Source organism: Phoxinus phoxinus (assembly GCF_949152265.1).
Source record: "Phoxinus phoxinus genome assembly, chromosome: 6".
Taxonomy (NCBI): Eukaryota; Metazoa; Chordata; class Actinopteri; order Cypriniformes; family Leuciscidae; genus Phoxinus; species Phoxinus phoxinus.
In genome coordinates this window covers 5,388,524-5,412,895 of record NC_136881.1, presented here as the reverse complement: position 1 = coordinate 5,412,895, position 24,372 = coordinate 5,388,524, and the positions used below count along the sequence as shown (strand labels likewise).

Below are 24,372 nucleotides of genomic sequence, written 5' to 3'. Positions count from 1 at the left end.
CACACGTATCTACTCACACGTACACACGTCGTCTTTTCATCTGCAACACCCAAAGTGGTTGTGTATGCTGTTTCATCCTATTTTTCTGGTGTTCATGAATAGAAGAGGTACTAATCTATGCAGAAGCTAGCAGTCTCAGCTCGGAAAAGAAGGTCAAAAATTTGCATTTGGGGCCAGGAAACCACGACCGGATCAATCCCTGCAGAGGCAGTGGGTGCTGAGAATTCCCTGGATTGCTTGAATTGAGGAGGAATTAAAAATATAGCATAAATAATTGAAATGGCCCCTCCTAGTTAGTGTCATTTTGAGCTTTTAGTGGAGCATGCGTGTGGGTGTAAGAGGGAAGACAGATAACGTGACACATTGATGTTTGTAAATTAGGACACCGCAGAAGTTCTGGTGAACAGTAACTGTAAAATTCATGATGCATGATCAGATGTTCACCGGGAATTGGTGACTGGAGTGCATTATAAAATCTGTACAATCTGATTGGATGCACTGCCTTCAGAGTCTTTGTAAAATAGCTGATGCATGTACACATGGAATTGCATGCTAATTTAGCAATGGTTGTTCTTTGTTTTTTTTAGAAACAGCCTAAAGTTGGAACGGTATTAGTTGCTTGATTACTTTTATGACATGTAATTATTTATTGAATATTGATGTATTTTACACTAGTTATTTCTGGGCTAATTGTTGGTCTTGTGGTGTACAGTGCTGTTTATAAAGTTGTGTAGCTCTTCTGAAGAATATAGAAGGTTTAAAGTGATGTAGAGGATGTGGAGTCTGTCCCAAAAAGTGAAGTCAGGAAGTTTCAGCAATGAAAATGGGAATGTTCTTTAAAGGGATTCTCTCAAAAATGAAAATTCTGTCATCATTTTACTCACCCTCGTGTTTTTACAAGCCTATATGAAAAAAGTAGACCATCCAACTACAATGAAAGAGGCCAATAAGACTTTAGTCTGTTATATTTCATGTCATTTGAAGCCAAGTAGAATGAAATTTCTTTCGTATGGACTCTTTTGGTAGCAGTGAAACTTGTGAGAAAGAGAACGAGAAAGAGTGCGAGTGAGCAAGAGAAAGAGAGCTTTGGTAAGGATGAATGGATCGGTGCTGATTTCCTCACCGCGGGTGACAGCACTTTTTAATTAAGGTGCGAATGGAAGGATGGAGAGAGAAACGGAGAGAAAAAGAGCGGTAGAGCAAGATGGAGATATATCATGGCCTCTCTACATGGATGCAACTTATCGCAGCGGTGACAGCTCAGCACAGCGATGATTCCATTAATAGAAATTAATACCAGCAGAGATGAACAAAAAAAACATCTGGAGACACACACACACACACACACACACACACACACACACACACACACACACACATATAGCGATTTGTATTTAGGGAGCTGTTCATTTAGGTCCTTTTTTGTTTTTCTGCATTTTGACTCTTTTAGTCTTTTAAATGCATCAACTAGAACCTCATTAATTAAAAAAAGGAAAATATATCAATTATTATTATTATCCTTGTTGGTCTTTCAGACTGAAAATGAGTCATTATTTATTTACTAATCCTTCCCTCTAGTGATCCATAACTACTGCAACTGATCACGAGTCAGTGAACTGAAGCTGAGAACTGAATCAGTCCGATCTGTGAGCAAAATATTTCAGACTGGTGTTGTAAACTGGATTAATTGAAAAGATATGAGTCAAAAGAAGGAATTTGTTCACAAATCGGACATGGCTACGCCTCTCTCGGATTGATTAAGTTTGAACTTTGTGAGAGAAGTGGCGATGTGCATTATGAACAAATCATTCAGTCAGATGTCAGATCTTTTGAATGAATCGGTTAATTCAGGTCTGAAATGTTTACAAAGACTCACTAAGCCAGTGATCCTGTCACAGCTTACTGTTAATGATTTTTTTTCAGTGTGTTCCTCACACAAAAAAAGATGGTGTACAAGTAATATGGATCATGTTTATGGATTTTATTTTGGGATGAACAAACCATTTAAAATGACACAAAACCTTATTTTTATTCTTTGTTCGTTCCAGAAACCCGGTCTGAAATCTCTTCTCGAGGCTGTCTGTAGCCCCTCTCCCCTTCTGTCTCCCTACATGAAAGGACATATCTGTCTAAAAAAGTGCAGAGCACGCAAAATCCCCCCTCATGGGTTTATCCTCAAGACCCTCTTCCCTGAAAACACACAATAGAGCGATAGACACAGCCAGAGAATACATGCAGACTGAATGAAAATGCTAGAATGATTGCTATCTGTCTGTCCTTTTGTGTTCCTGTAATATATTGGTTAATAATACCGAGATGAGGCGAGGAATTCATAGGAGGAGGGCTGGAAGGGAACTGTCAAGTCATCTTCATAAAAAAGAAAGGAAATAAGAAAAAAATTAATTTGAAAGTCGAATTGTTAGAACCATTTTTCTCCCATTGTGACATTATTTTCTTGATCACTATAACAACAAACCCCCAATACTCATGAATCTAATGAAAATAAAAAAATTAATAATAATGTTATTTAAATGGTAAAGTATTTAACATCATATTAACATTTCTTTTATAAACTGCCTTTTCTGATTTCAATGATGTCCACCATTACTGTAATGGTTTTCAAAATATAGCTTAATTTTGTGTATTGGATGGATGGGTGGATGGATAGATATACAGATAGATAGATAGATAGATAGATAGATAGATAGATAGATAGATAGATAGATAGATAGATAGATAGATAGATAGATAGATAGATAGATAGAGGATGGATGGATGGTGGATGGATGGATGGATGGATGGATGGATGGATGGATGGATGGATGGATGGATGGATGGATAGATAGATAGATAGATAGATAGATAGATAGATGAGTATCTCTGTGTGTGCGCTTGGCTAGCCCCCTTCAGATGATATAGTTGAAAGGGTTAGGAGGATTCGGTTGCCTTAAATGCCACCTCATTTTAAGTGTACCTTTTAAAGAGACATAATAGCAGAGGAAATGTCAACACTTGAAAGAAGCCCCAACCATCCTTATAGCTTTTATTCAGACTCTTATGACTGGCACATCCGCACGTATGGGAGTATTGGCTTCAGGCGATACTCAACTCCTTGTCTAAAGATTTTCCACCACACCAATGCATAGCGCTGGAGATCTTTAGCGTGGTTCTAGGATGCCCTGCAGCTCGCTTTTAAAGGGCAATTTCACAAGTTTTCTGAAAATTCTTAGATATTGAGGGTTCTGGAGTTGTGCATTTGGGGATTATGATTCTCTTTGTGTCTAATTATGTCTTTGAGTCTCATTTGAATTTTGATTCTCTCTTATCTCTATTCCTGTGTTGCTTTAATATCAGAGACTTGGGCAATGACCGTATAACTCGAGCAATGTTAGAAAATATAGATTCGTTCTGTATAGATTCTGCTATGCACTAGCTTTTACCAGTTGTGGGGTAAGGATGATAGTCATGAGGTTTGTTCAGTCAGAGAGAAGGAGGAGTTTTCCTAACGCTAGCTAGACAGCCGTGTTTATCTATGTATTTGCAGAAGCCAACATCAGACCCAGAACTGTCAATCAAACCACCCTCCTCCTCTCTGAACCTGCACTATTCCCACTTTCCCTTTCCGATGTGTGCTGCGATGTATCCTTCTAAACATAAGTGTGTTAGTGAGTCCCACTCACCTTTTGTGGAGGTGTACATATAGTGTTTTTTTTATCATACAGAAAATATAATCTTCAGGCTTGTCTTCTTATGTGGTTGTGGACCTATGAATTGATCACCAATTTTAAACAACAGTTCAAAGAAAAGTCTAGTTAACAAATAGCTATAATAATAAATTGATTGCTACTGTAACTGTTCCTAGTTTTTTAATTTTAGAGGAGAATATCACTTAGAGACATGTCAAGACATCATCAGTTCAATCTTAAAGTGTGAACTAATTTAAAATGAATATAATTGGGATGTTCTGATAAAAGCAAACAAATTTGTTTGATTTCCATTTTTACAAATTGTCAAATATTCAATGAAGGTTACGTGAAAATGTGCTTCTTAGTAGGAGTGACCTGTCTGCTAATTCCTCAGTCGTCGTTTGGCTGGTATGTGCTTAAAAACCCCTCACCGCACGGTTGTCATGGTGAAAGACCAGAAAGTATTTCTGTCTCCTAATCTTAGCTCCATTTAGAATAATAATGACCAGAATGATATCCGCTATGTGTGAGGGCGGCATAAAAAGGACTGTTGCGCATGTTCGAGTGAACGCTAGCATGTGGAAGAAGTGTTCGGTGAAGATAGCAGGGAAAGCACATTGGGTGGGGTGATGGAAGAAGGCTTTGTTATGCTGGATCCTATTGCAGCTTTGGGGGTGACCCGTGAACCTCCAGAGAAGAGCCCTGCATGTCACTTCCTGTCTTAGAGTTGGCTATGGTAGACTATTATATTTTGTAGAGAGCATCACAAATGTATGTAATGCTTCTATAAGCATTGTGGAGAAAGGTTGACAGAAAATAAAGTAATTGGAACAAGGTAAATGTTACGAATTGTCAAATTAAAACTTTATTTATTGTAGATATACAGTATCCGCACCGCTTTACCATCAGGGAGATATTATTTTAGCTTTAAGTCAGCATTTCCAAACAGTTTTACTTCTATAATGTGATTTAGCCAGTTTCCAAGAGGCCTTGGTGACATAATTCAAAATGCATTAGTTAGTTGCATAGGAACTTATATTAATGAAGGAAATATGTTTAAGTTTAACTTTATATAGAAGTGTTTTTGTCTCTTGTGTGTTTTGACTACCTAAGTATTCCTCTTAGCCATGCAGTGCTCACTTAGGGATTTGGTAGCGCTATGATTTATGTATTTAATTTGCTTTGCGTTCACGCCGCTCTGCTTGGCCAAATTAGCGTTAAGTATGTGGCTAATAACTAACTGATCTGAAACACTACCTCAACTCACTTTCTTTCTGTTTGTCTCTTTCCCATTTGTCTTAGTTGAGACATGTGGGGGCCACCTGGATGCCAGCGATGCCGGTTACATCACTTCTCCAGGATACCCTCTGGAATACCCGCCCCATCAGAGCTGCCAGTGGGTGATCAGCGCACCCGAATCCTCACAGCGCATCGTGCTCAACTTCAACCCCCACTTTGAGCTGGAACGACTGGATTGCAGGTGAGAAGAATGTGTGGGATAAAGGAAATTAGATTGAAAGAAGGGGAAATTAAGCAGTAGTCCTACAGAATGACGAACGATAAGGATGTGTGTGCAATTAATTTACCTCCGATGGAGCATTTGCAAACCCTGTCCTGTGTGCTGAATGGTTGATGAGGTGAAAGTGGAAGATAAGGGAAAAGAGGGTGTGAAAGTGGTAGATGTGGAATATACTTAATTTATCGGATGAGAGAGAAAGATGTGAGTCAGGGGGAAGGGGAAGGGAGAATGTGGAAAACAGAGATATGTGGTATGAAGACTTTAAAAGAAAAAGGCGACTTGAAGAGCGGGAGTGCAAGGTGGAACTTAGTGAAAAGAGGAATGACGTTAAGAGAGATATAATAGGGTTTAGAGCGAGCCTAAAGGGCTTATGCAGGGATGCAGTGCAGCTGTCACTGGGAAAGGGGGTCGTCTAGAAGGCTTTTTGTGGAACTGTTTCCCCTCAGCTGTAAAATTAATTATGTTCATCCACAGGCTCTCACTTCTCAGAGTCTGACTCACATTATGACCAGTAAATCAGTTCTACCAATGTCAGTCTGTTTCTTTTAGCCTTAGGTATCCTAAAACAGGGGTCAATCCTGGTTCTGAAGGGCCATTATCCTGCAGCGTATAGGTCCAGTTCTAATTAAGCACAACCAGTTAATCAAGGTGTTCAGGGTTTCTAGAAGCATTTAGGAGAATGTGTTGGGGCAGGTTGGAGCTAAACTCAACAGGACATTGGCCCTGCAAGAGCAGGATTAGTCACCCTTTTCATACAAGCTATTTGTTTAATACATTTCTAAAGTTTTACTGTTGTACAGATGGCAAGATATATTCTGTTCATCAACAAATTTACAAAGTCAATTTAGGTTCTGAATTTTTAATGAGGTGCAGAACTGTAAATGGCCAATCACACTTGCAATGAGAAAAGTGACAGCTAGCAATGAAACAAAGTTGAGTAGATCGCAATGTGGCGATATTCCCCAAAGTCTGGACTAGGTGTACATCGTTAAAGGGATAGTTCACCTGAAAATGAAAATCCTGTCATCATTTACTCACCCTGCTGTTCCAAACCTGTTTGACTTTCTTTCTTCTGGGAAATTGAAAGGTAGATTCTAACCCTCAGTTTTGAATCAACATGAGACTGAGAAAACAATGACAGAATTTTCATTTTTGGGTGAACTATTCCATTAAGTCTCTCTAAAAGACTAGTGACAAATGGTCTTGCACTTTGGATACATTAGTCTAAATTACTGTCTGTGAATTTATTGTCTGAAATTACTATCTGTCTTCTTCAGGGCTGCATTGTCCCTGCTGGTGTGAAATGAATGTTGTTTTTAAGCACTTTCCTTTATGAGTGGTTTAAACCCACTGTGGCTTCCCCATGGGCCGCCAATTTGCAGCAGTGGGGGAGGGCGTATCTCAGTTACATCTGTAGGATTCCCCTAAAAAACAACCAGCTTTAACGATACAGGCACCATTTTAAATTAGGCCATGTATCAAGTCCTCATTTATGTTTATGTAAGCAAGCCAGACATTCACTGATTTATGCTTTGTGGACATTTGGAGACCAAACAGTCAAGGAAGAGACATTTGGAGAAGGGGGAATTGATGGAGAGAAAAGGACAGACACCAAAAATACACACCTCAGTGGTTGATCTGTTCTGCTCCCCAAATAAACATTCTGGTTTTGCTGTGTACAAATGTTCAATCTCTTTTCCTGCTTGGGTGGCTTCATCAGGTTGGACAACTCCACTCCAGTGTTGTTTTTGGCAGCCCTTTTAGTTTTAGTCTTAGTCTTAGTCTTTTTGACGAAAATGCTTTTTAGTTTTAGTCACATTTTAGTCACTTATAAACTTGATAGTTTTAGTCAAGTTTTAGTCGACGAAAACGCAAAAAGGTTTTAGTCAAGTTTTAGTCGACGAAAACACAAAAAGGTTTTAGTCAATTTTAGTAAAAAAAAAAAGAAAGAAAAAAAGTAGTCTTTAATAAATTAATTTAGGTTAAAAAGTATTGGAAATGGGCTTAGGTTTGACAGGTTGCAGCAAGTTGCAATTCATAAAACAACAGTTAACCTTAAAACCTTTGCATAATAAACTAGACTTTCTGAATAATTCGATTGGTTGGGTCCTTACATGCGCTTCGCGAGGCACACTAGCACACACACGCACTCTAGCACACACACGCAAGGTCTCTCGCTCCCTTTCTCTGGCTGTGCGCGCGCTACACATGCGCGCTCTTGCTCGCTCTATCTAGATTCCGAGAGATTCAGATTTGCGGGCAATTCTGAAATTATCGTACATTATGGGATTTTTTTCATTATTGATCGTACATCGTACAACAACGATTAGAATGCGGCATTGCTGATACTTTTTTTTTTAGCTCAAAACAGACCGATTTCACGCAAAATAGGCAGAAATTACATTGTGAACGTCAGACTTATAATCATTTTCGTTCCATCTCGTCTCGTCAACGAAAACTCGAAAACGTCTCGTCATGTTTTAGTCACCTTAGAGCCATTTTTAGCTAGTCATCGTAACGTTATCGTCATAAAAAAAAGGTGCGTCAACGAAATAATTGCGTTATCGTCATCGTTGACGAAAACAACATTGCTCCACTCTGGCTGTATTTGTATTTGTCTAAATGAGAAAGAGTATACAGAGGTTTCAGAGAGGGAATACCTTGAAATACATCCATGGCTGGACTCCAGAACAGGTAAAAGTGCCAGGAAATGTAAAGGTTCTTGCCCAAAATTCTGTGAATGAGTTAGTATTGATATTCTCTTGCATGATCTACAGTAAAACAGGAGTGGTCAGTCCTGCTCTTGGATTGCCACTTTCCTGCGAAGTTTAGCTCCAACACACCTTCCTGGAACTTTCTAGTGATCTTGAAGGCCTTGATTAGTTGGTTCAGATGGTTTAATTAGAGTTGGAGCTACACTCTGCTGGAAGATGGCCATACAATTGTAAAACATCCAGCTCATTTTGCCATTTCAGAGTTGCCGATTGGAGGCAACATGAGTAACAGAGACTGTTCACTATATGACAACCAACAGTACAGCTGTATACCAACCTTCAGTGTGGATGCTTCAGATCTTAGTAGTCTGGTGTAATGATAATGTGCAAATGTGCTTAGGCATATCTTGGTTACTTGCAAGTGTCTGAAACAAAACTCTTGAATAGATTTCACTGATTCAATGCCAATAACATCCCAAATCAAGCAAGTAGTTCCTCGGAAGTCTCACTTCCTGACAAACTGATACAAACCTGGATATTGAGTAAAACCAGCCCATCAGATTAAAGTTTGACGTTTTGGGAAAGCTCTTGCCTTTTTGTGCGAGCAGTGTGCACAATACACTATAAGAAACAATGTTTAAAAATTGTATTAGGTGTACTACTGCTTGTCACTGGGGTAGTACCCTTAAAAGGGCAAAAGTGTACCTCATCTACCCCTATGAAGGTGCATATTGTTTTAGAATAGTGTAAAATGTATCCTCAAGGTACAACTATGAACCTTTATGGGGTAAATAAATGTGCTTTTGAGGGTATTGCCCCAGTGACAAACTGTTGTAATTTTTGCACATTTGTTCTGAGAGTGTAAAGTCTGTCTAAGGTGGATACTAGATATTAGCAGAGAATGAGTGTTTTTATTTGCTGTCAGTTCAGTAGTGGGCTGAAATTGATCTTTTGTTGTTGTGGTTTGAGAGATTACGGTAGCACAAAATGCACACTGTCCATGTACCACGCTCGTTCTTAACCCTCATTACTCTGTTCCACTGAAAGAGTGTAAGGAACGTGGCAAGAAATGAGTGATGGAAAATCTGAATAGGTGTTAGATGCTTTACGATACAGTGCTTCGTAAACGGGTCTCTTTCTAATGGTCCACTTCTAGCGTCCATCTCCTCCATCTGTATTTTGCTATATATACAATGAGTCATCGTCAGCACATTTAAGCGATGTATGATTGAAAGGCCTGGCTCCGTCTTTTAGATGGCAAACACTCACACACACTAGCAAGCACATTTAAATTCACCTTGTGCTTATGAGTGCTGGCTCGGAGTCTCCGTTGCTCAGAGGAGCTGCCTCGGTTTAGCTTAGCTTGCACAATTTACTCTAGACAAGGTCAAAGCAGCTTCTTGTGCCCTAAACCATACTACTGTAACTAATGTGCTTCTAAAAAGCATCTTGTGGCTCACATGATGTAGTTAGGATAGGTGTGGTATTGACGACATTTTTTAAGGGGTACTTCAACAGGCAATTTTTATTCCAGTAGCAAAGCTGGCTTTTACCTGGAGGGCTATGAGCAGATTGATCTGAGATAGATGCAATAAAAATATATTTAATGTGATACTCTTCTTCTTTGAAATGAAAGAAAAAGTGTGGTGAGGTCAGAGGAGATCTTTCCCTTTTTTAGTATCTATCTATCTATCTATCTATCTATCTATCTATCTATCTATCTATCTATCTATCTATCTATCTATCTATCTATCTATCTCTATCTATCTATCTATCTATCTATCTATCTATCTATCTATCTATCTATCTATCTATCTATCTATCTATCTATCTATCTATCTATCTGTCTATCTATCTATCTATCTGTCTGTCAGTCAGTCAGTCCACCCATTTGTCTCATTATCATTCTCCGAATAGATCTCCATTATATTTTCTCACCCTAACACATTACTCTATATGCAAACAGCAGGTTCCTTCTGAATGCTAAATACTGAGCACATGTAATGCATACAGAGGGAAAGGTAAATTGTTGTAGAAGGATTTAAATGCAGTGGAAGGGCTTAAATCAAAACCAGATCGGATTCAGAATTCGGATTCACCTCTCAGACATAAAATATTGACGGAGAGACAGTTGTTGGGCTGAGGAGGGAATCTAGAAGAATTACTAGTAAGAGTGAGACAGATGTGAGCGATGAAGTCTACATCCCTCAAGGGAGTCTACGCTTCACTCTACTGATGAAAGTTCTCGCGTTTACTATGCAGTGATATCTGCAGATGTTAAAGGTGCTAAGCTATTGAGCAGCATCAGCGTTTCTAAATTACGAGCATGATATCACCCTATTTCCACTTTTCCTTAGGGACAAAGGATCAATGCATGTCCTTTGCCCTTAATGAAGAATCAATGGACCCAGCACGTTCAGAAGAGTGAGGTCATGGTCAAGGAGGTCAAAAACCATCGAACCAAAGGCCACAGAGGTCATATGCACAAAAACGAACGCCATATAAATAAAAACACCACAGTTACAATGAACAGTATAATGATGGCTATTCTTAAATCAATAATTTATCAACAAACATTATGAATTGTTCCCAGCTCCTACAATCTGATATACCTAATGTTGGCTACATAAACCTGTGATTGCATATCAGTTCATTTCATACCACAGCTTACTTGGATATGCAACTACGTGTTTGTCAGCATTACTGGCAATTGTCATACATTATTCCTTTGTCCAATAACTGGCCACAGTTAATCAATTTTCTGGATATCAATAGTCTTTAAATATCCATACATCACAGTTAGTAAAGGCTTGTCTTAGTAGAGCTTGATGATGATTTCATATGCTTGATAACTATTCAAATAGGTCAATAATGTTTTTTTAGGACACAGCAATTTCAGTGATGTTTTTAGGGCATTGGAAATATATCAGCAACCCCGGAGTGTATCAAGATATTGATAGCTCAAAAAATGCAATCAATCTGGAGCAGTATAAAGTGACACATTTGGGAATTCAAAGATTTAAAAAAAGTATATTTTTGCCCAGAGAAGCCAATTTTCCCCAGAAAAAGTTTTAATATCGTTGATGGAAAAAAGGACCTAATGCATTCTGATAAGGCCTAAGGCTTTCAATGGCAACATAATGGGAATTGGGAGACGGCACGTTTTGACGGGAACATACTGAAACCCGGAACGCCAGAAAATTCTCTTTTCTAAAGGTGTGAGTTTTGAGGGGGAAAAGCACACTCACAAATGTTGCTTTATAGCCAGTTTTAGTGTTGTTCATGAAAGCCTCAGGCTCCTGAGGTCTACCCCAGTCATCTGTAAATGTCAGCGCTGTATCGGACAGCCATGCTATTTGTTTCCCGACCGGATTGAAGATGGCAACCCTCCCTCCCCCATGGGAACCCTCCCCGGCATCTATTTAATATTTCACAGGCACTTATAACTTATTAGGCAGCCCCCCCGGGGGCCAAGCGTGCAGCTTTCCATGCAGACTCTCAGCATTATTTAATTTCAATTTTAGTGTCTTGGCCAGTTGACGAGCCGTCCTGGAGCACGTCCTGCGGCTGCTGGCCTAAAAGCATGGCAGAATTCAAATGAGCGGCCATTGTGTTTTTTCGATATTGAAAAGCCAATGTGATTTTGTGTCAGACTGAATTATATTTTGAAAGCCACTGAGCTGAGTTGGAGAAAGAGAGAGCTACTGGGCGTCTTCTTAATAAAGATATGCCATGGAGCCTATCATAATAGAGGTTTGATTTTAGCTTAGTTTCGTTTCCAGGGATCAGCAAGGAAGTACAGTAACACTTCGGTCAGTCTAGATCTATCTATCTATCTATCTATCTATCTATCTATCTATCTATCTATCTATCTATCTATCTATCTATCTATCTATCTATCTATCTATCTATCTATCTATCTATCATCCTTCTATCTGTCTGTCTGTATATATTTATGGTGCTATAAGGTACATAGAAGTGTTATCATGGTAGTGTCCATTATACATAATATTACTCGCATACTTTTTTGTGCAATGGGCGCCTGAGCCAAATATAAGATTTGACAGTGACTTTTTCCAAGCCGGAGGGTCTTATGATTTAAGGAACACATGCTGGAGTGTTGTTTATTGTGTAGGTAGTCGGTTTCAGGCGGTTCAGAGATTAATGGGGTCCAGGCTTATGTTACGCCCAGTGTTACCAGGGCACATCTCTCTTTTTTTTATTTGATCACTGGCAGGATACAAACACGCTGTAGTACTGTATATGCACAAGCCAAACAAGGATAGTAGCATCCGTACCCCTGTGTATCTGTCTGTCTGTGTATTTCTCCAGACAAACTGCTCTTTAGGGCAGCTAGTGACACCTCGGGGGACTGTGCAGGCCTGGAAAAAATGCTTGAAAAACACCGTAGGTGTGAAAAGCAATTAGCAGTGAAGAGGCTGGAGGGGAGAGGAGACAGAAAGTGAGATTGGAGAGGAAGACATGTCTGAACATGAGACAGGGACACGGGGCCTTTGCCCTCCTCATGTCAAGCCTCTCTTCCCTGCGCACACTTACAGACATAGCACTGTCTAGGGAGTTTTCATTGCCTCCTGTAGCACCTGAATAACCATTGAATCGTGCATAATTAGCATGCATAATCACAGCTCTATTGCACCGCGGTAAACAATTTGAGCTGTACGCCTATAAAACAACATTATATTGCTGTGATAATGAGAAAAGGCTTCTTGCGTTTAGTCACAATTGCTGTAAAATTGATATATACACTTGATTTGAGGCATTATTTTTTGCAAGGTAAATAAGTGATCCATGCACTTTTGTTGATCAATGGGCATCCTGGTTTGTTTCCACTCTCAAGCGTGTCTCGAGATGCACCGGAGCCAAGTGGAGGCGTCTAGAGATGGTCAATATCCACATTTGACACACTCACTTGTCACTGCTAATCCAGGAACCAAGAGCCCCTACAAAATCAATTACAACCTAATTACCTTTGCACACAGTTTACAAGCCTTCATCCCAGCTTTTCTAGTGTTTGAGGTGAGATGGACACAGAAAGAGAGTGAGTGAGAGTGAGTGCCTGCGTGTGTGTGTTTGTGCGTGCGTGCGTGTGTTTGTGCGTGCGTGCGTGTGCGTGTGCGTGTGTGTGTGTGTGTGTGTGTGTGTGTGTGCGTGTGCGTGTGCGTGTGTGTGGCTTTCCTCACTATAGCTGTACTTTAAAAATCTTGTTCCCAAAAGTCGTCCGGGGAGAGGCTGGATGATTATATTAAATATTCAAAATAAATATGAATCATTCTCAAACACCGAGATGATTTTGATTAAGCCATTAAGTTTCCTAAAGTTGGCATCATTAGTCTATTTTCTTTTTCTGCTAATCTATGATTTAAACTTTAGAAGCAAAAGTTCAATTCATTTATGTGAATCACTTCAGTTCAGGTTCAATTAACTGATTCAAAACCCTTAAAAATTCTAGGTTTAATAAATTTAAATAATTCATTAAAATAATATGTTTCTTTATATTGCTGTTTATATTTTACTATATATTATTATTATTTGTGCATATAGAAAATAGTTGAATAATCTTCCTTATGTTAATTTAGTGAAAAACTGTGGAAAACACACACATGATACTCTTATCAAAAGGAACATATTGAGAGACTGTATCATGTTTTACTTATTTCACCTACTGTATCTAGGGTGTTCTCACAATTAGAAATGACTCTTAAATTAAGTTAATAATGCGTTTTCCCCTAAAAATATAATCATATGTCTATGAATAATATTATCAAAAGCATGAAAAATATATATTTTAACCTATTTCATCTAGTCAAGGGGTGTTCTCAAGGTTAAAAATGATTTGTAAATCATCAGAAAATTGTTACTGTAAAGGTTTTTTTCCCTTAAAAGTGCAAAAAGTTATGGTAAGATTAGGGTTAGTTGATCGTATTTCTAATTAGATTTATGATTTATGTGTCCTTATCTATATGTGTGTGATGTTGAACAAAAGACTTGATTTGAACTTGAAAAGACTTGAAAGACAATTTAATTGTGATATTTTGTTCAGACAGTGTTTATAACATGTATATATTATAAGACATATCTTATGCATTCAGATGCTGTACATAGATATGTACGCGTTCTTGTGAATGTGTATGTTGTTTGGACGTCTCTGGTCTAAATATACTTCGCTGTACCTGAAGTCTCCAAGTGTGCGGTCGGCCAGGGGGGTCCAGAGAAATGAAGAGTCAGAGACACCTGCCTCTCTATGTCATTCTGAGGGGCCCGGGGCCGTGTCAGGTTTACACACACACACACACACACACACACACACACACACACACACACACACACACACACACACACACACACACACACACACACACACACACACACTCCCTGAGTGACGTGGAGCCAGCAGTTATGTGGCTTAACCATGTATAACTCAGTGCTGATCGACAAGGAAAGATTAAAAACAGAAAAACATTATTTTTCATTCTTTTGTGGTTTTGTAGGAAGACACTTTCATTCACATCATTGTGTTTTTGAGTTTCTGAACAATGTTTTGTTTTTTTATCTACTTTAAAGCACAAGTGCAATGATGTAAAGAACTAGAGAATTATAACATTTCAAATTCTCAATAATTAATAATACTGAATTAATTATTGTAGGCAGTTCGGTTCAACAAACCTGATTCACTGACTCTTTTTTTTTTACAGTTGCATGTTGTGACACCATGAGCCTTCAGCTGATGGACATCCCGTGATTCATATCGGTTTGACTGAATCATTTTTTTGAATTGTTTCAAAATAATCATTTGATTGGGATTCAGTTGGCACCAGGCTGTAAAATATCCTCTTAATTGATATAAAGTTTTATTTTGAAGAGTTTAGCACTAAGTTAAATCTAAACTTGCAGGATTTCGAAGGAACTCGTTTTCATTTTAAAGCTGCATAAACTCATTTTCTCAGTACAGAGGAGGTCTGGTCAGCATGTTGTGCTCTGAAGCAGTTAGGTCGGGAATGATGGCGTGTGTTCACAGGGATCTTGTTCTTGTTTAGGGGTTAAATGGGGCAAGCATTCCTGAGGTGTGAGAAGAAGTCTGACTCATGCCTCTCTATGGCCAGATTTATTATAAGGAAGCTCTCATGCAGACAGCCGGCTGGATTTTTGGGAGTCTTTTGCCTCATTTAGACATTGTGTGTGAAGTGTTTTGGCAGAAGAGGGCAACGGACATTAAGGGATTATTTTGGCTGGACAGGTGGTCATTGTCTCAACTCCTTCAGTCTGTCTCTGAAGTGACATGAAAAAATGTCTGTTTGTTGTGATAAGGCAGCAGTCCACTGAGGGTCAGAGGTCACCCCAGCTCAAATTAAAACAACTCCTAGCAATTCCTTCACAGTTACTCATCCCAGCAGAAGATATTGCATTGCACTTCATTGGGTTTTTAACGTTTGTCCGTTCCAGAGGAACCGTTATTGCTCAAAGGTTGCTCTTTTATTGCGTAGGAGGCTTCATAATGGAGATCTCAGTTATGCTTCAATATCAGCTTTATCTGCTCTCTAAAAAATGCTGGGTTGTTTCAACCCAATTTTGGGTCAAATATGGACAAACCCAAATGTTGGGTTAAAAATGTCATTTAAAAATTTAACCCAATGGCTGGGTTTGTCCATATTTGTCCAGCATTTTTTAGAGTGTGATGTAGATATTTTACAGTACTTTGCATTAGGATAAATAGGAGATTTTTCATTAGGAGGAATAAAAATACACAACTGTTGACTTGACACACCATAAAAGTACAGAGCTATAAAATATATGTGGATAGCAGCTCAGATCATTTGGTCTTGGAAGAAATATTTGAGTTCATATTGAGAATTTGAGATGCATTTTTTTGAACGCAGACTTAGGTATTTTGCAATGTTAAGGATGCTACCAGATCTAAAAATCAGCATTTAAGCTTGCACTGTTTTCTGCTTTTAGGTATGACTTCATTGAGATCCGAGATGGGAGTTCTGAGTCCGCGGAGCTGCTGGGAAAGCACTGCAGTAACATCGCTCCTCCTGCCATCATTTCCTCCGGTCCCGTCATCCACATCAAGTTTGTGTCGGATTATGCGCACCAGGGTGCTGGATTCTCCCTGCGCTACGAGATCTACAAGACTGGTGAGCGAGCTCAGTCCTGCTGCTCCTATGTGGTTAAGGAAAATTTGAGGAACACTTTTTTCCAAGGAAAATTTTCTATTCCTGACATTGAACAGCTCAAGCACTTTATTTCCTTTCACGGGTTCTTAGACTTTCTCATCCCATGTCTATGGGACACTAAATTATGGCTATTTTATATAATTTTGTAAAAAAAAAAAAGCAGATTTTTAAACACCAATTTAAATTACATTTTGAATACAAATGTTTTTTTTGTTTTTTTTTTACTATTTTTGAAGTTTGGCATGAAGCTTCCAGCTCATTTGAGAACATTCTGTGGTGACATGCAGCTTACACACTTTCAGTGTCAGTCGTGTCTGCTGTGTGTGTTGTGAGGGTCCTGCTGACAAGAATTCTGCAAATGTTTGGATTCTGCATTTTGAAAAATAATGAATCAAGTTTATCCTTTCAACGAGGCAATATTTCTTAAGAAACGTTTGGAACAGTTCACATAAGCCATTATTTTTTGGTCACTGTCTCTCCAGATGTGAAGACAAGCAACACATTTCCTTTAGCTGTTTTCTTTTGTCGCTCCGTGATCTTGGTGTTTATGTGTGAAGCCTCTCTCGGTCTTGCTCTTTGATTGATGGTTGATTGGAGCAGGCTGGTTTTTGAGGGTCACGAGTGGCTCAGGTTGATTTTGGAGGTGCTCTTGTTACGCTGTAAATCTCGTTAGCGGAATGACCTCATGCGACCTTTAGCTCGCGGTTCCAGAAGGTCACGGCTCCTCCGTCCTGCTGCAAGGCCGTCAGACGCGCTGTTTCTTAAACGTTCCCTCAAAGTTTCCGAAAAGCTCCCAGACCAATTAAACATCAAGGGAGAGTAGAAAATAAAATAAACTGAGTTTAGAGGAAAGGCGGGGAGGGGCGACGCTTAACTCTTTTCATCCCCCCGTGAGCATGCCAGGAATGCCCTCTTAATTGGACTCTGATCTCTTGTCCTTGGGGAATTCAAGTTTGGAGTGCACTGGCAATTTGTGTGTGGACTTTGGAGCCATTTGGAGCCATCTGTAGGGATTTTACTGTACTAGCTAGAAGTATACTAACAAGGCATCAGAAAATGTGAGTTTGTTCATTTATGCAGTTTGCCGGATTGGTTCCAGGGTGTTCACAGTGGTTAGGTATTTTTTTTACAGGCTAAGGTCAGAATGACCACCTATAACCAACTATATACAGTCTAAAGGGTATTATATACCACTGGGATATAATGGTGGTCCTTTGAAAAAAAAAAAAAAAAACTAGCATCCACCCAGAACCTTTGGCAGAATGTTGCATATTAGCAATATTATATATATATATATATATACATATACTGCTAATATGCAACATTCTGCCAAAGGTTCTAGCTGGATGCTAGTTTTTTTTTTTTTTTCAAAGGCCCACCCTTTAGTCTCTATAATATTGTGGACTGTAGATATGGCTCAGGTCCCTTCTTTAATGTAAGTCAATGGGAATACATTTAGCTAAGTATAAGCAAAAGTAATAGTGTTATTTGTCTTGGCAAACACCATTAACTAGCACTACAGCGTTCCATCAAAAATATTGCTCTAGCCTTTACACTCATGGGAGTGCAGCGATTAATGTTGTTTTGCAACAGCGATGATTAGCCTGGTAACATAAGCACCGTGGCTTCATCGTGGCGGATGGGAAAAGCAGCAGAGTTATTCTATCTCTAAGCCTTCACCTCACCTCAGTAATTGCTGAAATCATCACCATTGCCCTCAGGTACTGTTACCACAGATACAGTTGCTAACTCTAGTAGTATGACTCACGTGATAAGCCCACAATCTCATTTTACACTAACCAGAGACAGCCCAAGAACATCTTTTAATAAAGGCATGATATGCTTTTTTTCTTTTGGGATGCTAATATAACATGTGTGGGTGTAGAGCGATGGAGCGAAGACCATAGATTTATTACTTGTAAATGTTTTTTTGTTTTTTTTGATCACTTGCCATTTTTGTGTTATGCTGACTTCATGTCATTTCAGAATAATCAATAATATACTATGTGTGTGTGTGTGTGTGTGTGTGTGTGTATAGATACAAATATATATATAAACATACACTGCCCGGCCCGGCCCAGAAAAAGTCACTGTATGGATTGAAATAGGCAAATGCTTAAGAGTCTATGATAGGATCATTATTGCAGAGATTATTATGTTTTGACATGTTATATGTTTGGCAACAGTTCTTCTAACCCTAACTGATTGTGTGTGTAGCATTTTATTTCTTAAACAACCATGTAGGAAGACACACCATGGCCATATTCCAGGATGACAATGTCAAGATTCATCAGGCTCACAATATGACAGAATGGTTGGGAGGGAGCATGAAGAATAATGTTTTCACATGAATTGGCACCAGACCTTAAATTGATTGAAAGGTTTTGGGTTGTGCTGGAGGAGACTTCACAGAGTGCTGGACTCTTGCATTGTCAATACAAGATCTTGACCAAAAATGCATGCACATCTTGATGGAAAGATATGTTACTTGTGATGTTATTTTAGTGATCACAAAAATATATATGTAGTATTATATTAATATATTTTCTTAATTTATCTTTAATTTAAATGTATATTTTTTCTAATGAATAAAATATATATATAATGAATTTAAATTAATGATGAATTAATTAAGTAGATTCACATTATATTAAAATTATTACATATAAATGTTATTATTAAATATTAGCCTGATTATAATTTTCAAACTCATTAGGAGCATCTTAGGAGAAGGAGTGTTTTGTGTAAGATCTTCATGTTAACTTCTTTGATGCTAAAGGCAAATGAATGACGGTTCCTTTTTCCTGGAAGCCCCAAAATAGTGGTTGTTTATCTGTTCAAATCCAGGTTTTGAGGCAGAGTAGTTCAGAAAATCCCGCTTTACAGGTTTTGAAAGATAAAGACTGCCAAAAATGAGGAAGACAAAATCTCATCTTTGAGGGACCTGTTGTTTATACAAACGGCTCCATTCACCGGAGTTGTGGGAAAGTGTTAGCGTGGGCGAGTCTCAGCGTTTATGTCTGTTTATATGGAGAGGCGTCGCAGAGATAATGATCTCTGGTGAACACTTTCCTCCGATGCATGTTCTCTTATCCAGCACTGGGAGCGAGAACATCAAACCCTCGTTCACGTTCATGCAGAAATCCCACACTGGTCTCCGGCAGACCCTCGGGTAACATGCAGTCACACTATTATAGATGATCTCTTAGGGCCATTACGGCTGACTAACGCTCCTTGGCTTAGAGCAGAAATGTGTTTGAAACCTTCAAAGTTAAACAGTGCTGACAAGACACCTTAAAAAAGTTTACAACATGCAGCTTTAAGTGGATTAGCTCATGCTTTGCTTGGTCATGGACAGAATCTCCACAGATAACTGCAGAATCTCAACTGTCTCGCCTGTCATTCATAAAATGTGGCGCATTGCATGCTCAGTCATTTTATATTTTGGCTAATTAATGTTTTAAGTATCATTGTAGTTCTCTCAACTCAATTGCAGTTTGCAGTTACAAACTTTGAAGGAGATTTTGCGCGATAGAAATGAGTAAAACACGTTTTGAGGGTGTGGAAAGAGCTGGTGGTCGGATGGGAATATAAACGGACTGGGAATTAAGTGGGAACCCGCCTTTTGTGATGTTCCAGACACATTGTCTGATGCAGAGTGAGCTGTTGAGTGTAAGGGCAATTAAACGGGTAGTTCCCCCAAAAATTATAATTCTGTCATCATATCCATTTATAGTAATCATGTGTACATTACACATTTGAATCTTGCTGCAAAGTTGTTTCAACCTCTGACCCTTCATCTCCAACGGTCATATGTTCCTCGATCCCGGTCCCCTTTGCTGCCCCATTTCTTTGCCCCAGTTTATTGAGGCCAGATTTTTACCCCCAGTGGCATGTGCAACACAACAACCCCTCCTGCCCCAGTCACATGACTGTGACGCTGTTGCTACGGTTACTGCGGAAGACTTCCCGCCGAGCAGCCTTCGGGCCCACCGCCGCTGCCGTCTTCTGAGTGCACACTCAAAAGAAAGCGCTAGAAGACGCGATCAGGGCCGTAGGTCTCTGTCGCTCTGGGTAACGTCAGTGCCGCCCCCCCACCTGAGCCGGAGAGGCGGTCTGGAGGCTATCCTGGCTGCCCAGTGGTATTTACTACCACTTTAACAGTTGCTTTAAATCAGGTGCCATCTGCCTCGCTGTCTCGCTTCCTCTTCTCCTGTAAAACGCCACATTTAAAGCCTTCAGCTCTAACTACCTCTTCTTAAAGCCAGCAAACCCAGCTTTCTCAGATAGCATTGGCATGAAATGGAGAACAAATGGATGGATTTCTTCTTAGATTTTGAGACTTTGGTTCACCGCAGTTTTAAGGAGAAAATACTCAGCATTTTTTTATTTTAAGAAATTAATACTTTAATTAAGAAGGATGCATTAAATTGATCAAAAGTGACATTAAAGACATTTATAATGTTACAAAAGATTTCTATTTAAAATAAATGCTGTTGGAACTTTCTATTTGTCAAAAAAACAAGATAAAATGTATCAGTTTCCACAAAAATATTAAGCAGCACAACTGTTTTCAACATTTATAATAATCAGAAATGTTTTCTAAGCATTAAACCAGCATATTATAATGATATCTAAAGGATCATGTGACACTGAAGACTGGAGTAATGATGCTGAAAATTAAGATTTGCATCAGGAATACACTTTAAAATATAGTAAAATAGAAAACAGTTATTTTATATCCATAATAATAATTACCATTAATAATAATATAAAAAAATTACTGTATTTTTGATCAAATTAATGTTTCAAAAACATTTAAAAACCCCAAACTTTTAAAAGTATTGTATAATCTATCTGTGTCAGATGCCTGTGCTGAACTGGTAGCTGTAGAAAGTCATGTTCAAACTATGTTCTGACTCAAGTGCTGTTCTCCATTCATCTTCCTTCTCAAACATAGACCCCAAAGCAGATTTGAGACTTAAACTGGCTTAATAAGAGGCAGCGCTTTTCAGTTGTAAGCACAGATAATCTATTAATACAACTGTTTAATCTTACAGAACTCTATGGCAAACCATAACCAATCTTCTGGGAAAATATTCCATTTGTTATTTGTAAAAAAAAAAAAGAGTTCTGACAGCAAACCTGCTGCCCGCTCAACTTAGCAGAATGATAATTTTCCATTCATTTGTTCAATTTAACGGATAGATGAGTGTTATTTTTATTTTTACACATCCCAGAAGTCCTGGGATGGATGAAACACAGAGAGCAGAGAACTCAGAGATTCTCTGCATCGAGGTGATCTCGACCGACTGGTGAAAATGCGTGAATAACGCGGTGAGTGAACACAGACTCTGTCGTCCCACGAGAGGTCAGATAGAGGGAGTTGAACGAGCGACAGACAGCAGAAGGGGGAAATCCCTCGAACGTTGAGTGTGAGCGCTCACGCCACCCCAGTTTCTGCCCGGCAACTAACCCTTTCATTGCCACGCCTCCTTCATTACTGTACGGTCAACTGTAGTGACAGGCGGCCCGCAGACACTGTACCGCAGCGGGAGGCATGTCCCGAGGAGGAGGAAGAGACTGTTTTTGGTGTGTTCATAAGCATGAACTAATAAGCAGTAAGGGTGGGCGCTCATGCATGCATGCTTCCCGTGACTGCGTTTTACACACACACAATGCAGTCATGCAGTGGCGGTATGCATGGCAGGGTTTGAGTGTGTGAGGCAGCCGGCCAAGTGGAGTAATAGAAGCAGACTTTGACGGGACGACCCACTGCTACTGCATCCAGACCCACTATGTAAGGGAACTTTATTTAGAACAAACACAGACATAAACGCTTATCAAAAGCCACGGTGGAGAGTGTTGTGCATGTGCCTCACAGGGTTCAAACCTGGCATGTGTCCTGTGTCATGTCCCACTTCTCCTTATGCTTGTCCTCATTCAGTGTTTCTGTGTCTCTGCACTTTCAATTAAACAAGAATATTTAAATACAGTTTTTTTATTATTATATGCATTACTGCATGATTTCAACATTCTTGTTAATCATATTTAAACATGTACAGAAGTAAATGATCTAATCATCTGAGTGTAGGCCTATGCATTGTAGGGTAAATTAATATATATATATATATGCAAAAAAATGTGTGTGTGTGTGTGTGTGTGTATATATAATTATGTATATATAATAAAATGAATATATATATATATATATATATTCATTTTATTGTTATTTAATTTTGATTAATACAATGTATTTACTATATCACAATCATAGGTAAAATGACATTTAATTTTGCCACAATATAAAACCATAATGTTTTGCATTAAGATCACATGAAAAAAAGAACAGATGTGCGCACACTGAAAAACTGCGTAAAACAGCGCAACATTTCGACAAGTTAAAGGAGAACTCCGGTCAATTTTAACATTGAGCTCAATTTTTAGTAAATTTGGAGTGCTGTCAATACAGAGAACAACGACAAAAATCGCTGTTGCCAACACCGTGTTATCCTCTTTTTAAAATTTGCACCCTATTCACTTTTAATGGGGTCTAATTTTAAACCTGCTTTTATTTAGCAGAATGATAATTTAAAATCGTCTGTTTAGTGTGTTATTACATTGAAAACAATGAAAAAATAGTCCAGTGTAATGGAAAAGTGCATTCTGTGTGAACTGCCCCTAAGTGTTCATTGGTTTAAAGACAATTGATGTATGTTTCATTTACTATTCTTACATTGAATTTTATTTTTTGTTATATATCAGAATTGGCCATCATTCATCCTGATCTACAATGTCCTTGGCCATTTAAAATCTCATTTCCTTTTTTTATTTTTATTCATAGGCTTAGAGGACAAAACGTGGCTCATCTTACCCCATTCTATGCTCTTCTTTTCATAATTTGCCATCGATTTAAGAGAAATTATCCAAATTTCTCTTGATAAAGGTTCCTTTCTTTGTGTGATATGGAGGCATGGTTAGCGTCCTCCACACAAGCTGCAGAAGTCATATTTCCATCACTGTGTGGGAGAGCATCAGAGCCAAGATAGCGTTTGAAAAGCAGGAAGGCTTGTGTGCGTTTGTGTGTTACACTACATCTCATCTCATTTTTGCTTTCCTTCCTTCTGCTTGTGTGGCTTTCCGGGGTTTTTGTCTGTGCTCAAGTGAGCATGTGCACCCAACACATACATTTACCGCGGTACCAGCCGCCATTCACGTGTGTGTTGAGTGTCACAAACATACTGGAACCTGCTGTTCATTTGGCCTGGAGTTGCACAGGTCCGCTGCTCCTCATTAGACACGACGAGACACTGACCACTTGACAGCCGCCACAAGTACCTATAAGACCTGTCTCTTCTTTTTATAGAATTCTGGGTAATTTGCTCCCCTCAACATGTAGGCTGTTTACCACAAGGAACATTGCAGTGGAGGAAACACGTTGGTTAGATGGTGTCACTGATGCGAGAAACAAACAAGGGAGACCACGAGTAAATTTCACATGGTTTTACTGAGAAAAATCTGATTGTAGTGGCTGTGTTAGACACGAGGAGCCAGTCTCAGAGCTCCTTAAAGGTACATTTCACCAACAAATGACAATTCTGTCATCATTGACTCAGAAAATGATGTCATCCTCATGTAATTTCAAATCTGTAGGACTCTCATCCTTCTGTACACCAAACAGACATGGATCATGCTGTTCTTTTGCATATAATGAAAGTAAATTGTCCTTGAGCTTTAATTTATATTTATATGAAAGTAAATTGCCCTTGAGCTTTAATATATATATATAAATTAAAGCTCAAGGACAATTTACTTTTATTATATGCAAAAGAACAGCATGATCCAACATAATATAATAATTTATATTATATACATTTATTATATATTTAATGTATTATTATTTTAATAATTTATCATTCATTTAAATTTTTTAAAATGCTGTATTTTTTATGAATATAATATATTTAATTATATTATATTGTAAATCTATTTTTATTTATAATATTTATTATATCTATCCATCTATAATATATATATAATATATAGGCCTATATAAAATAATAATATTATTTTAATACCTCACCATTTATATATTTATTTATTTTCTAGATCTATCAAGTGTTGTATATGTTTGAAGTATTTGACATAAAATAAATAGGCAGCATGGTTTGTGTTTTTACTTGTTTATAAATTAAATGCCCACACCATATTACAACTGCCCCTGAAAAACAGTTCCAGGAGGCAAATATTGCCCCTGA

General features: G+C 38.5%; 1 protein-coding gene across 3 annotated transcripts in view; it reads left to right on the top strand.

The window, feature by feature from the left end:
• Positions 1-24,372, top strand: part of nrp2a (neuropilin 2a) — a 250,386-nt gene that overhangs the window by 182,111 nt on the left and 43,903 nt on the right. For all 3 annotated transcript variants that reach the window (XM_079616686.1, XM_079616685.1, XM_079616687.1), the window contains 2 exons: positions 4,989-5,166; positions 15,894-16,075. In XM_079616686.1, the coding sequence (XP_079472812.1) occupies positions 4,989-5,166; positions 15,894-16,075 (360 nt within the window). The remainder of the gene's footprint in view (positions 1-4,988; positions 5,167-15,893; positions 16,076-24,372) is intronic.